General features: G+C 43.8%; 1 protein-coding gene across 7 annotated transcripts in view; it reads right to left on the minus strand.

The window, feature by feature from the left end:
• LOC101159603 (chloride channel protein 2) overlaps nucleotides 1–15633 on the minus strand; it is a 116314-nt gene that overhangs the window by 21614 nt on the left and 79067 nt on the right. For all 7 annotated transcript variants that reach the window (XM_023961220.1, XM_023961219.1, XM_023961221.1 and 4 more), the window contains 4 exons: nucleotides 13418–13631; nucleotides 5304–5437; nucleotides 2899–3089; nucleotides 406–517 (listed from right to left, as the gene is read on the minus strand). In XM_023961220.1, the coding sequence (XP_023816988.1) occupies nucleotides 406–517; nucleotides 2899–3089; nucleotides 5304–5437; nucleotides 13418–13631 (651 nt within the window). The remainder of the gene's footprint in view (nucleotides 1–405; nucleotides 518–2898; nucleotides 3090–5303; nucleotides 5438–13417; nucleotides 13632–15633) is intronic.

The raw sequence follows: 15633 nt of genomic DNA on the forward strand, positions 1-15633 counted from the left end.
CACACACACATTCACTCACACATTCACACACTGGTGGCGGCTTTGCTGCCAAACACAGGTGCCCGCCTACCACCAGAGGCAAGGTGGGGTTCAAGGACACTTCATGGGCATGCAAGGCGGGAGTTGAACCTGCAATATTACGATCATGGGTCGACCGCCCTACCGCTGCACCACGGCCGTGCACTGTCTAGACCCACTAGACAGTGCGCTGAACCTTTTTTCTTCAATGATTTGTGAACCTCACTGGTGTCCATGGATTACATGAAATCCTCTTCACCTTTATCCACCTTTGTCCTGGTATTGAGAACACGTCAATGTAAGGGTGGGGTCATAGCACAAGGATTAAGATGTATTTGGAAGGGCTCATCCTCAGAGTGCGGTTGTCTGTGAATGTGTGTGTCTTACTAGTGGGGAGTTCGGTGGGTCTCTCAGCCACACTGGATCTCTTCAGAGCGGGCTTCAGGGGCTTCAGAGGTGATGGACGAGTCGGACTGAAGGAAGACTCCTCTGTAGAAATCTGCAAAAACAAAAAAACGTCTGGAAAAGTTTCTTTTTTTTTTTTCCTATCTTTTTTTTTCTTTTCTTTTAACTTGTTCTGTCCAACAGCTGAGCAAACAGATTAGAGCTGAAGGCTTTTTGTGTTGGACAGGTTTTACTATCACAAAAAGAGGTTATATAGCTTCAAGAAACTAGAGTGTAGATTTGTATAAACCCCTTTTTGTCGTATTATTTTTTATTTATTTGTTACATTTAGTGTGTGTGGGGAGGGAGAGGGGAAGAATGTGAGGGGAGGGTGGAAGAGAGTAAAAGGAAGAAAGGTGAAAAGGTGGGGGATACAAGCACTGATTTGACTAAGTTATTAATTTAAGCTGTAACAATTATACCAGATCTGCTGGAAATACGAATGTTACATCAAAGGTGAAAATCTGACACTAAGATGAGCGAGAAAAAAAAACTGTCCATCAATACACTGTAGGTAAGGAGGAGGGATGAAGCAGACAGGGAGCAGTGTGGAGTGTGCACGTGCACGTGGGGGTGGAGATACATGCATGCTGCCGACGTGAACCGTGTGTTCATAAAGGGAGCCAGATCCTACCCAGCCAGACCAGCCAGACCAGGAGAGGGGAGGAGAGCCCCCCAGGCCAGAAGCCCTCCCAGCATCCGGACCCAGGCAGCCCGGGAGGGGAGGAGGAGGGGACCGCCCACCCCACCAGCCAGGCACAGAGAGGGCCCCCCTACAGGGGCCCCCCCAATGCCCAGAGGCACAAGCGAACCCAGTGTCCGGCCCCCAGGCCACAAGACAGGAGCGCTTAGCCGTACCAGGCGGCAGCCATGGGGGCCACCGGGCGCCGGACACCGAGACAAAGGCCAGGGACGAAGCCAGGGCCCCCGGAACCCAAGAGCCGGCCACCACCCGACCGGCGCCCCGTCCCCGCAAGCCAGCCCAGGCCCGCGACCTTAGCAACCCAGGGATCGCCACGCACCCACAGCCACAGCCACCCCCCTAAAACCCTACGCACTACCACCCCCCCCGCCATAATATCTGACCCCCCCTCCCCAACCCTCTCAGTGCCCTCCCCTCTCTGTGATGGGGAGGGAAAGCCCCAGAGGGTCCCAGCGAGCCAGCCCCCAGGTCGGTCCTACCCATGCACTCACACACACTCACAATCATCTGGTTACCCTCCCTACCCCCGCCGCCAAGCAGCAACCCCCCCCCCAGCCGGCCGACCCCCAGCGCCGCATGCCCGACCCCTCCCGCAGCCGACAGGACACCCATAAGCCCGGCCGCCCTGAGAGGACCAGGCGGGTGAAGACCGGCCGCCCCCCCCCGACCCCACCCATGTATGGAGGTGTGGGAGTGCTGTGTGTGTGCTGCAGGTAAAATAGGAGGTCACCAGTGTGGGGGGATCCACCGCTGCCAAGCCGCAAAGCCCCCCACTCCGGAGTCCCTCTGTGAGTGGTGTGTATTTGCTGTGTGTGTGCTGCTAGCATGCAGTGTGTGTGTCTACAGAGGAAGTTAAAATTGTGGGGGGGCCAGCGAAAGGTGAGCACGGATGTTTCACCGTGCCCCCCTCCACCAGACCCTCTCCACAAGGCCCTAGATGAATCAGAGTGTCTAATATGCAAGTAAAAAGCGGGGAGGAGGGCGGGTGCCAACGAGAACCCAGAGAGGGGCATCCCCAGTGAGCCCCGCCAGCATACCCCTCCCATCCAGATGTCTGGAAAAGTTTCTGAAACACAGGGACATGCATTTTTTTTACGACATAATAGAGTTGAAGATTTGAGTTGACCATCATTAATTTTCCATTCTAATGCAATTGATCTCCATCTAGAGGGAGGTTTCCACTTTCATCATCACACGGGCACAAACTGTGTCACCTCACAAACCTTTAAATATTGCAAGAAGCAACTGAAGGTGTGAAGTCAGAGAAAAAACAGAGGAGATTTCAGATCAAATGAGTTTCAGACACAAACACTCTTCTTCCTTCCTTTTCTGCGCCTCGGGGCATTTTGCTCCGCCCGTCACGCCAAACGGATGACAGAGAATTTAAGAAAGAAGGATGGATCAATAGCTTGAGCTGGAATTCTCTTTGACATCTACATGAAACCTGGCTGCCTTAGGCACACGGAACCCAGAACGTTTGTCATTATAGATACTTTCACAACAGATTCTGCCTCTTCTGAATGATCCTCACGAGCATCTTCTGCAGAAGCAAAACATCCCAGAAGAGAGTTTGGCAGTAGAAAAGAGTTAAGGGTTCGATTCTTCACTCTCAAAGTGTAAATATTCTCCACCCTAATCTTTCAGCTGTTCTGACCACTATTTGTCTGTGTTTACCTGCACAGGTATCAGAACTAACTTGGGTCAGGTGTTTCCTCCAGAGCATGGGCTCTCACCTGGAAGCGGACCTCCTGACTGACCCGGTGAGAGTCCTCCTCACTGCCCGTGTTCGACACCATAGACAGGCGCTTTTTCTCGGCAGCAGCTTGTTCCCTGATGTATTCCAGGCGTCTGGAGCGACCGAGTTGCTGGGAGAGCAGCGACTGGAGCTGAGCATGCTCAATGGAGCCCAGCAGGATCATCGACTCTGGGAGATATGAGACAGGTGTGAGATGAAGAGGTCAAATAGGAAAATGGAGGGGCAGAGAGGGAGGAACATTTGAAATAGAAAATTGGAAAAATCATGTTAAGGTGTGAAGAATGTGAGCACTGCAGGGGATCCCAAACACATGCACTGCAGAGAGCATGGCTCAGTTGCATAACATGCAACAGTAAATGTATAATTACTAATACGACTGTGTGTGAATCTGTATTTGTGTGTCTGCATGTTGAAGCTTGCTTGTTTGTTTAAGTGATTGCCTTTGTGACAGCACATGCTGATCTGGTATTTGGAGAACTGCCACGGCTAATTGTTCCTGCATATTGCAGGCGTAAAGAACGTGGGAACAGAGAATTTGTTCTTCAGTGAGGTGACCAGCGCCATGATCAAGCTTCATCCAGGCAGCCTCGTCAGTCAATCAATCAATCAATCCCTTTAATGAGTACAGCGCCAAGGTCGGAAGAATCTGTGCTAGTTACTAACCGGAAGAGACGCTTTGTCAAATAAAATCAAACAAAAAAGCTGCGACATGAGCCGACTAATTTACTTTATTTTTGTTTGGAGTGAAGGATGGACGGATGGACAGATAGACAGATAGATAGGTGTCCGGTAGCAAAACACACAACCACACACAATAAAAAAACAGTAAAATGACAGTTCACAAAATAAAATATCAGTTCATATCAGGCAGGTTCATTAAACAGTCTAATAGCTGAAGGGACAAATGAGTTCTTAAAGCGTTCTGTCCTGCAGCGCAGTGAAAGGAGCCTATTGCTCCATGTGCTCCTCTGACCAGACATTGTGTTGTGCATGGGATGTCTGGGATTGTCCAGGATGCTTTGAGTTAAGGCCCTCATCCTCTTTTGCAGCACAGATCCCACAGAGTCCACCCTCCTCCCGATCACAGATCACATTTCAGACTTTTGATCTGATTTCAGATCAGATTTTAGACTCTTGATTGAGGGTTTCAACTCTGTAATAATGAAGAATTAAAAAAAAAAACGATGTCTGACATAAGTCCAAACATAAATAAAGCTAAGAGCAACGTATGGCCTGGAGGCACTACTAGCCCTCGCGACCCCCTTCTACCCACCCTCACTGGCTGAGCAGCCAGTTCACACCCCTCAAAGTCAAAATTCACTTTGTCTAAAAAATGTCTATTGTGCTAAAAAAGGGAACAGTAGCTAAAAGTGCTAATATGGCCTTCAGAATAATCAACTATCGTAGAGAAACATATTGCTAAAGATAAAATTTGTTAAAAACCCTAACTATGCCATCTGTGCTAATGTGGCTAGAATTGCAAGCTTTACATTTAGCATCATCAACTATCTCAGAAAAACACATTGATAAAGTTGCAAATTATGCTTTTACTCCCAGAAAAGGTAGAATTCTTAGAACTCTCAGAACTCTAGTAATAAGTAATAAGTCTGTTACTTCATTCCGGAAAACATTTTTGAATCTGAACTTGACATGATAAACGTGTTTTTATTAAGAAAATAAATAAATAAAATATAAAAAAACAAGGTCCCGCAGAAAGCCCATATTCACCACAGAGGTGATCTGCACGCAATATCAAGGTTGTAGACCGTTCAGTGTACCCCTAGAGAGAAAATGTTCATGCACACTTTTTTTTTGCAGGCATGCTGCGGGAAATGGGTTGTAGTGAACATTTACACAAAATGTAAGGGTAAGTAAGGGTGCAGTTGGTAAGACGCAGGTGTTTCATACAGATTTTATTCATTTTTATTAACCACCCAAAATCCTGTGGACTGCAAAAGGATCCCCTTAGAGCTGTTCACGCAATAAATGTGCGCATCTTATGTGCAGCCTGACTGTTAGAAAATGAGAAAATTAATCAATCAGAGTGTAGTTTGGGTGAACATCCAACAGTCACTTCTGTATCACGTCAACACCCTGTGCCTGCAGCATTTGCATGCGGCCACTAGGGAGCCAATACTCGCACCTTACTAACCACTAGAGTGTGGCGTAAGGACACTGTACATCATAAGTGCAAGTAATTTCAATTATACTTTTGAAAACTTCATCATACATTCACAATGCGCACAACAATGGTACAGGTCAACCCCCGTACGGGTGCATGTGACTGAGATGATTCACTATAAAATGCTCAAACTGATGGGGTTCAGTGTGTTTGTCCACACAGTTTGTTCCATGTTTTACAACTCTGTTTGCATGATTCACCTGCAGTTTCCACTAGAGCCAGGGTCTTGAGGTTTCCTGACAGCAGCACGTTGTGAAGGTCTCGATAAGTGCAGTTCAAGGTGATGTATCGCACATCCCGGACCATGATGTCCTCCACACGTATGTTATACTTCCTGAGACAAGACAAGGGGAAGAAAGGTCTGAACAGAGCTGGTAGGTAAAAGAGAAACCCATCCAACAGAGATGACTGATCAGAAATAGGGTTATCATAATAAAGCACAACTTTAAAAACATGTGTAGAAGTATGTGCATTACTTTGAAAATGACCTCCTCAGTAATTTCAGCATTTGAATATTAGAGGACATTGTCCTGTAAAACATATAGAGTCCACGTCTTTGGGCTGTCGCTGTCTGGTTATTTCTCTTTTTCATTGTGACAAGACATCCGTTTAGCTTACCAACAAAATGCAGCGTCATCCCTACGTCAGTGAACTGACGACATGCCCGGGCTTTTGGCTTGTACAGGAACATTGCAGCTCTGGCCTCAGCAATACGCTTCGCTCCACTACCCTGCTCATAAACACTCAGATTTCTTCCTGCTGCTGCCAAAACCTGCGAGCACCATAGCGGTCACTGCCAAGACCTTTTGTTGTGCCAGGACGCCGGCTTCAGCCAAGCTTCCACTCCTACCTGTTGTGACAATTCCATGCATTGCTTGAAATGGAAAAGTGAATACATGAGCACTCCAGGTTATACCCAATTCAATAACCATAATGCAACAGGAGGGCTTTTAGGGAAATGAAAGTCTCTAATAAATAAAGTTGTGAAGGAATGTTTGAAATCTTCTTCAACAAAGAGTGGCATGCCTCCCTTGGTTCTTTGGGTATCAAGCCCGTTCAGTCTTTCACTAAAAAGCTCAAAACATTCAAAAACCTGATCTGAGAGAAAAGTTATTTTAAAGTAAGTGATGATGAAGCTCAACTTCCTGGATAGAAATGTTCAAACATGGTAAATTTGCAAATTTGGATATATTATGTTGTCTTCAATACTGCAATCAGAAAAAGCGATGCTATCCATCCGCCAACATAAACCATCATCATCAGGCCGGGATAGATGTGAAATAAGCAGATGAATAAAACAACAAATGTAACTAAATCCACATGGAAAAGAAGAAAAACCTATGCATCTACATATGTAAATGATCTGCCTTAAAGATGGGTTTGCTGTAGCAGCGATTTTTAATTTGTCTGTGGATCTGAGAGAATTTTGTAAGTCTGAACGGACCGCAGCAACTGCATCAAAGGCAGTAGATGAAATCTAAACAGTTTCTTCCTGATTGAACCCACCTCCTCCACAACAGCTTGGAAAACATCTGATCAGGCATCAGCCCTCATTACTGTAAACCGTGAGGGTCGGCCTTGTTTTTTCAGCATAGCTCACAGAAACGGGTCCGACTGAAATCTGTTTCCTTCCTAAATATTCCAGTTTCCACAGGATGCTGCTGTGCAGCAGAAATTCAGGTGGTTGAACCAGTAAAAGAGCCTTCCATGTGACCATGATGAGGAGAGGAGCACAAATGTAGAGAGGAAATAGAGCTGTAATGAGAGTGTTATGAAATCCTCTCCACACTTTTCTGTAAATGTCTCTCTAATACTTAAGATGGATTAGCTCTGCTCCCAGAGTGGGGAGGAGGAAGTGGGAAGTCCTTATTTGGTCATGACCACAGAGAGGAAGTCTGCCTGCAGAGGAAACGTCCGGTCAGAAAAGATCAGAAAATCCACTCATGAAGGCAGGTAGATTTGTGAGAGTGCATTCACTTCAGGTGCTACACAAGACTTCCTGTGTGTGTGGGTGGGGGGCAGGGCTGGATGGTTGTGTGGGTGAGAGATGGATCCTTTCCATCCTAAAAGACGGGGTTTCAACCTCGATTGGGAGGGGGTTTCTCCATCTGGAGATACTAGGCAGACGCACACATACACATGCACACACACCCAGACACACACATGCGCACACAGACATATATGCGCACAGATAGACACACACAAATGAACACACACACACAGACAGACACACATCCACAGAGAGATATGTGCAGAAATGCAGTCTTTATCTTCCCTTAAAATTATTAACAACCTGTCCTGATTTATTTTTTTATTTCACAATTTTAGAATATTACAAACCAAAATCATAGTTAATTTTCATGTCCACTTGTTCACATTTAATCTCTCTCTCTCTCTTTCTTTTGAATCATGCCATCTCAGCAAAAGAATCCTCTGCTGATGTTACAGTCCTCGTGGACTCATGCAGCCAGATTGTGTGCAGCCACAGCCCTTTGCACTATTCTATTAAAGTATATTTTATGGACACAAAAATTGAAACGCAGCTTCAGTTTTACAGTGATAAATGTGCTTCATATGGAAAATGCAAACTCTATTATCAACATGTGAACGTGCCCACCCACAACAGAGGTCACACTCTGGATCTCATTATTACTTATGACCTGAAAGCCTCAGTGACTTCTGTTCTAGATGTGGGCATTTCTGATCATTCTTATGTGTTTTTTAAAGTACACGACTGCATACTTGAGAAGCCCCCTGAGAGAACCATTAGAAGGCGCTGTCAACACCCTGAAGTGGCTGCAAACTTTATCTCACACTTGGAAAATCAGCAACCAACTCTTTCATATCCATCTATGGAATTATCAATACAGCCTTTCAGTAATGAACTCACCGAAATTCTGGACAAAGTCGCCCCATTTAAACTACAAACTGTTAAAGAGAAAGCTCCACCTCCTTGGAGAACAGAAGATATTAAGAAACTTAAAAGAATGACAAGAAGGGCAGAACGGCATTGGCGAAAAACAAAACTCACAATACATCACCAAATTTTTAAAAACACTAATACATTACAATCTTCTTCCACTTTCGGCTTCTCCCATCAGGGGTCGCCACAGCGAACAAGTCGCATGGTAAATTTGGCAATGTTTTACGCCGGATGCCCTTCCTGACGCAACCTTCTCAAACCGGGCTTGGAACCGGCAGAGGTGGAGAGGGAAACAGGGAGCAGCCCGGAGTCGAACCTGGGTTTCACATTACAATAACTCTATTAAAAAGGCAAGGCAAGACTACTTTTCAAAGTTCATAGCAGAAAATAGGTCAAGGCCAAAAATCCTCTTTGACACAATTGATAAAATAATCAATCCAACTTCTGGCCCACCGTCCACCTTTGGCAGTAAAACCTGTGAGGAGTTTGCAGCCCACTTTTTTATGCACTAATTCATCTCATCTTATTTTAATTAATATTTTCATATTTTACCTGTTTTTATATTTTTACTTTCTTATTTTATTACTTCTAGATCTTACAGTAGACTGTTTACGAGTGTTTTCTCACCCTTGGCTGGGTTGTTAGTGTTTGGGCTCCCACAGATTTGGCCATGCTTGTCCTCTGGCATCTCTTGTTCCGGCTTCTCTGGGCTGCCGGGCCTGGTGTGCCCATGTTGGGCGTACTGGACCTGGGGGTTGGGGGTCTCTGGGGGGGGAGGTGCTGGGGATGAGTTGTGCTTGTGCTGCTTAGATGCTGACACCCCGGGCAACAGGAGGACAGCGCCTTTTGGGTTCTCTTTTCTCTAGCTCTGTCATTTCTCTTTTATTTGTGCTTGTTTTTTGTGTATTTTATTATGAGGGGCTTATTTACGGTAATTATTTTATTAAATGTGTAGGGATTGGTTTTATTGTATTCGTGTTTGTTTTTTATGGAAAGCACCCTGAGCTGTCTGTATGACATGAAAGGTGCTTTATAAATAAAATTAATTTGAATTTGAATTAGACTGTGGGGAGTTTTTCTATGTAATGTGCAGAATCTTAGAAGCACAGCAGAGCTGTGAGGAGATTCATTTAGAACTGGTTCATAGAACTACCGTATTTTCCGGACTATAAGTCGCACTTTTTTTCATAGTTTGGCAAGGGGTGTGACTTATACTCCGCAGCGACTTATATTAGAAATAAATTGAAATAAATACATTGTTAACCCTCCTGTTATGTTCATTTGTGAGGAACAGAGATGATGTTCCTGGGTCAATTTGATGTATGAGGTATGTTAAGTGTTAAGAGGATGTTAAGTGACTCAGAGAATCAGCAAACTTTTTTTTACAGTAAGATCTTGAAGGCTAACAACATAATATTCTATTTTCCAATGATTTCATAAATTCAGAAATGCAATAAAAGTGAAAACTGTTTCTACAAATACAGGATGAAAACAGAGTATAAGTTAGCCAATGATGCTTCATGAAAAGAATAAATAAATAAGTTTGAGAAAAAATTACTGTGAAATTATTAGATAAACAGTCTGCTATGATTGTGTCATATAAGGTTGTGAAAGTTAAAATGCGACTTATAGTCCAGTGCGACTTATCTGTGTTTTTTTCTACTTTATAATGCATTTTTGGGCTGGTGCGACTTATACTCCGGTGCGACTTATAGTCCGGAAAATACGGTATTTGTGGAAATGAACCAAAGTCAACCCTAGACCAGGGGTGGCGAACACATGCGCTCTTGGCCAATGAGTGTGCGGCTCTTTGCGTCTCATCATATTTTCTATATACTGTGCCTCATTTCATAATTTTTTCCCTCTTAAACCACACCCAAACCATCAAAGGGTATTAAAAATAAATAATAAATAATAATAAAAGTAATTTGGCAGTGTGTGTGTTTGATGCTGCTCACGACACAAAAGTGACCACCAATAGATAAACCACCAACACATAGATAAAGACTTGATGTGCGTGCAGGCTGTTACCCTCATGGTCAAAATGGTGAAATTCAGAGTATAAAGATAAACACAGGACGTTTCTGGAAGAACGGGAAGATTTTTACTTTTTTACTGAACAGAATGGCAAGTCACGATGTTTATCATTACGAGCTTTTGGACGCAGTAAAATAGTTCATGGCAGAAAGAACAAAACGTATCCTGAAGAAAGATAAAAACTCTTCCTGATCTGACACAAATTGTCTCCTTTATTAACAAGTTAAAGTTTTTCAAAGTGCACGTTCAAAACGGCCATCATTCCACTTTCCTTCTTTGTGGAGCTCACAGCAGAAGGCTGCAATCCAAAGGAATAAAGCAGAACGTGACGCTGCTTGCTGGACGGAAACTTTACTTTGCGGTTTGAGGACCTGCAGCAGAAACGACCGCAGATCACTTTTCTCATGGATCCTTTAATGCAGAGACTGACTGCCTGAGATCCCCACTTGTCACTGATGAGGCAGCGAGAGAACCGGAGATGATTGAGCTGAAATCTCTTTGAAAGAAGGCCCTTTTACATTTTGGAGAACGTAAAAATACCTGTGTGTAAAAGAGCTGCTCTCAAGCTGCTGTGATGTTCTCCTCAATGTATGTCTGTGAGTCCCTGTTTATTACCTTGAAACACGTGAAATCAACACATCGGTCCATTCTGACTGACACTCACATAAAAGAACCGATCAGAGAGGCTACAACTGGCCTGGGGGTTAGCCCCGCATTCAGCCCCTAAGACTCATGGGAAGTGTGTATTGAAATAAACACAAGTACAATACTTGCTGTTCTGTTGTAGGGAGAGGAGTGTGTTATGGAAAATAATTGTGTGTTTGTGTGTGCGTCTTGGCAAGCCAGTGTGTGGTGTGGCTCTTTGACTCTCACAATGAAAAAATTTGGCTCTTGGTGTCAAACTTGTTCGCTACCCCTGCCCTAGACGATGGTTGTTATGGCAGAGGATTACCATCAGGACTGCAGCAAAATGCTGATAAAGCAAGAAAACTGCTTACTTAATTCAGAAACTGATTAGTAAAAGATGTTTCAAAATCTGTGTTAACGCTAATTGCTCTTAATTGCAGTCTATAGTTGAACTGGATATGAGACAAAAACATCTGCTCTGAAAATCTATTCGGCCTCATTCTTTTCTCAGCAGAGGAAATAAAGCAGAGCAGATTCACTGGGTTTTAATGGTATAATGTAGCTGTAGGGTATCAGCCTGCTCTGAATGAGCTGTCAGCTCTGCTGTTTGTACCAGGAACAGAAAATAAACTTATGTAAACTTTGGAAAAATAGTTTTCTAAAGTTTTTGACAGGTCTGTCTGATAACTGTTTTCCAGCTCAAACCTCCGCATCAACTTGGAAAGTCACAAATACTACTAACATTTGTTTGGCGATGCAGAATCCTTCACTAAACTGAGGTGAAGAAGTCATGAGTGTCAACAGCCACTGCAGTAAAAACTTTCTCAACAGCTTCCTTTACTAGTTAGAGCAGAGTTCCTAGTTTTACCAAACTCAAAGAAAAGTGTCTCAACAAGCAGCCCTGGTAGGCTTTGTGTTCTGCTGAGAACATCATGACTGCATGTCAGGGAGTGTGAGGGGGCCAACAGGTCATCCCTTCAGTGGCGACAGTTCTGCTATGTGAGCAAAAGCGATTGCAGCGCTAATGTCACAGCAAATGTCGCCATTGCTGCAGTGGATGAATTCCAGCTGCCGGATCATAGACGTCATTATTATATAAAAAAATCCAACTTCTCACTTGAAAGGAAAGCAGCATCTACCAATCAGAACATGCCAGAGCAGGTTTGTTAGAAAACATGCAGGAATGCGGCCCTCGTTGCCCACCTCTCCGCAAACTCAAGTACTTGAATGAGTCTATTTCCCATGGTGTTCACACTGAACAAACAGGGAGGGGCTTCTTTTTCTTTTTCTACCATTTGCAAGCGCACGTTCGCCATCTACAGTTGGAGGAAGCTTGGTGCAAAATGTTGAAGCGCTGCAAATCTTGCTGCAGGTTTCTTTTACAGTTCTATTCCGATATATGAAAGACTTGGTGTCATAATTCCAGCCGGGCAAAAACCGCAATTATTCATTTCTCCTCCAGGATCAATTTTCAAATGGTTGCTACTTCCATTAAGAAGAGACACAATCATTACCTCACTACCAAAGCCAAGTCACTGATTGGTCAAAGTTTGATTTGGTTCAACATTCATGTTCAATTGCCGCGCATTTTGTATGTAGAACCCCGAGTAAGGTCATAAAAAATGTGTAGCAATAAGTGAACGCGAGAGCTTTGAATGTGGGAGCCCGAAACACACATTTAAATGTGTTTACATAGACTTTTCAATAAAAGTAGTAACTTTCATGCACGTTGCTGAGGGCGGTGTAAACGTAGCTTTAGAGTTCACTCCAGGATTCTTTTGTTTCAAATCTTTGGTAAGGTCTTTATAAGCAGCACATTAACTCTTATAATAACAAATCTACAAAGCCAACTTGTCTTATAAATGTCCTATAAAGAGTTATTAACACATTTTTAATACATTTTAGGCCAAATTTGACCCCTCTGTCTTCACTGTATTGCTCCAATTGTTTGGAGCAATACATTTGGAGCTGTAGTGGCGTCTGAACTTGTGGTTTTTTAAGGGGAAGCAGTGGGGATTTAGGACCTATCCAGTTAACCCAGTTAACACAGCACAGTTAGCATAGAAGTTACGGTAACCTTTAAATTTAAGTATTGACTTTTTGTTTTTGCATATCTTTTTAAAGTTATAAAACAGATGCTTTTATGTATTTCCGAGCGTTTTCAATCTGTGTTCTGAAGCCGTGAAACCCGTTACCACTTTAAAAACGTCTTAAAGTTTATTATTACAGACAGCTTTTTGACAGCAGCAGAGCAGAGACTGCTGCTGTATTTTATTTGGCTTTTTTTCTGTCATTATTTTACTAGGCTATATATTTGAATATTTTACTACTTCACTTTTGAAAATTTTTAACCTTTTAATTGCTGTTTAAATGCATGGCGCCTTGTTTGACTGGGGTCATTTTAAGGTGGCGTATAAATAACAACGATTTGACATTTTATACGAAAACACTAAAAAAAGGTTTTGTTCTCTTGCTGTAAATTTTGGTTTTTCCTTTCTTTCCTATTTCAGATGCCATTTTTTCATGAAACATTGGAGACAAACATCTTAGAGGGTAAAACAGAAACGCATTTTTCTCTTCTGAATTTCCTGAAGAATTATAAAAAAACGTTTCAGTCTATCTACAGGTAGTTCTCTTGTTGAGGTGCTATTATCAGCCCTGTTACCACGGTGCTGCACGGCGCTTACACGTGTGTTCTGGCGTCTGAGCAGACTCATGGGTACGTACTCGTGGTGACCCCAGCCCAGCTCGGGGAGGTAGGGCAGCTTCTTGATCCTGATGATGGAGTCGTAGAGGGAGGGCTGCAGGGACTGGGCCACAGCATTTGCCAGAATCACAGCGATCATCACTGGCAAGATGTGGGAGATCTGGCCAGTCAGCTCAAACACGATGACGGCGGTGGAGACTGTGTGAGTGACTGCTCCTGCCAAGGCTGCTGCACCTGTGGGTGGAGGACAAAAGGCCAGAGAGGGCAGAAGCCGCTTTTCAAAACAGTATTCTTATAGAATGTTACAGTTCAAGGATGCTTTTTAAGAACTCAAATTTTTATGACTTATTACTTTTAACTTCAAACACTGCAGTTCAGTCTCTACCATGATGCAGGGCTCCAGACTAACTTTTTTCACTAGGAGCACAGTGGCCCCCAACTGAAAATTTTAGGGGCACAACCAGAAAATTTAGGGGCGCATACCGTGAATCAACATGCTAACCAAATCTACTAATTTACACTGTATTACTAATAAATACTTTAATAATAGATGCAGAAATTACAATGCGCTGTTTCAAATTCAGTGTCACATTTTAATCTGCACTTTTGAAGATGCAACAACAAGGTAAACTGACAGAAGAAGGTAAACTGTAAAAGAACGGGCGATGTTCACTGGATATCAGAACAATCGATACAGATATCGGAGATCAGAGAAAGGCTCAAAAACTGATGGAAATTTATCTTGGTGACACCAAATAAGTGCAGCCAAGACGCACAATAAGCGTGTTTGAGATCACCCAGGTGGACGCAACGCTGTTCAGATCATCTGGTGTGTGGCATATATTTTTGTTTTTGCTCCAACATCACCTGTCAATCATCACAAAAATATCAGGAGAAAGGGGCGGGAGCAAGTCCCCAACCTACCGAACGCAGCTGGAAATTTAGTACTGAACTGACTGAAAGCTGCCCTATGACTACAAAACAATGCATTATGGGACATGTGTCCTGATGGTTTTTGTAGTTAAGTGAGAAATTGAAATAATTTAAAATACCAATTGATTAAAAATAGGCTACATCCATTACAAAACATTCAAATAAATATAAAATATATAATAACACAGATCATACTAAGGGGGAGAGGAATATTAAAACTAAATTGAACTGAACCCAATGATCCAGGCGAGCCGCTGGTTCATCTCAAACACGTCTATCCTTGCATTTTCACCACGTGTTTTAATTGCGTCTCGGACTAAACCGTGTTGTTGCTCGCACATGTTTAATGCTAAAGCCCCGTTAGCTGTCACGCATGTAGGTGTGGGACATTTACTCTCCTCAGCTGACCCGACTCCCGTGCAAGCGGTGTGCTGCTGTAACAACAGCCGTGCATAAACCGTTTGGTTGGGGGGATGCGACGCCGCGCACTTAACCGTAACCTCCGTAACCTCCGGGTCTGTGCGGCCCAGAGAAAAGTTCAGCACGGACTGCATGCATTTAGAAAATTACGATAGATACGTTCTAGAAAGGAAAGTAAGGAACTCCTTCATGTGGTCTGGGGAGGGGGCTGTCAGGTTTCCTGCTTTCAAGCCCGGTCATTGTCACGCCCCCAATAGTCATTTACTCCACTGTGATTGGTTGGTTTGTCAGCTCCGCACACGACAATGAAAAGGTGTCATTCATACAAACTGGAAGGACGCATTAAAATTAAATTTTCATTTCAAGGTGGGGGCCACAAATAGCCCACGGGCCGCAAGTTTGAGACCCCTGCTGTAGACTCTGGCACTGGTACACCAGCCGCAGGTCGGAAGAATGAATCAATGGTTCGCTTGCTCATAGCTCAGATGCACGCACAGGTTGTGATGATATTTGTCTCCGTTTCCTTCCCACAGATGTTTACGCGCGCTCGATTATCTCTAGGCCCCTCCCCCTACACGCATTTTAGCCACTTACGCGAGTGTGTGCTCTCGTCCCATGATGAGTATGTGTGCGAGTTTGTGTGTGTGTTTGCGTGCGTGTGCGCTCGCGTCTGATGATTATTTCATTGATCATTGACGTGCCCCTTCCACGTACAATGTATAAAAAATTTGGAGGGAGGGGGAGGCAAATTTACTGGTCGCACATGTGCGACTGGGTGTAAATTTCAGTCGCACACTCTCAAATTTTGGTCGCAAAATGCGACCAAATGGTCGCAGTCTGGAGCCCTGTGATGATACAATTAAAGCTGTTTTTAATACCATGT

This window comes from Oryzias latipes, chromosome 13, assembly GCF_002234675.1.
Source record: "Oryzias latipes chromosome 13, ASM223467v1".
Taxonomy (NCBI): Eukaryota; Metazoa; Chordata; class Actinopteri; order Beloniformes; family Adrianichthyidae; genus Oryzias; species Oryzias latipes.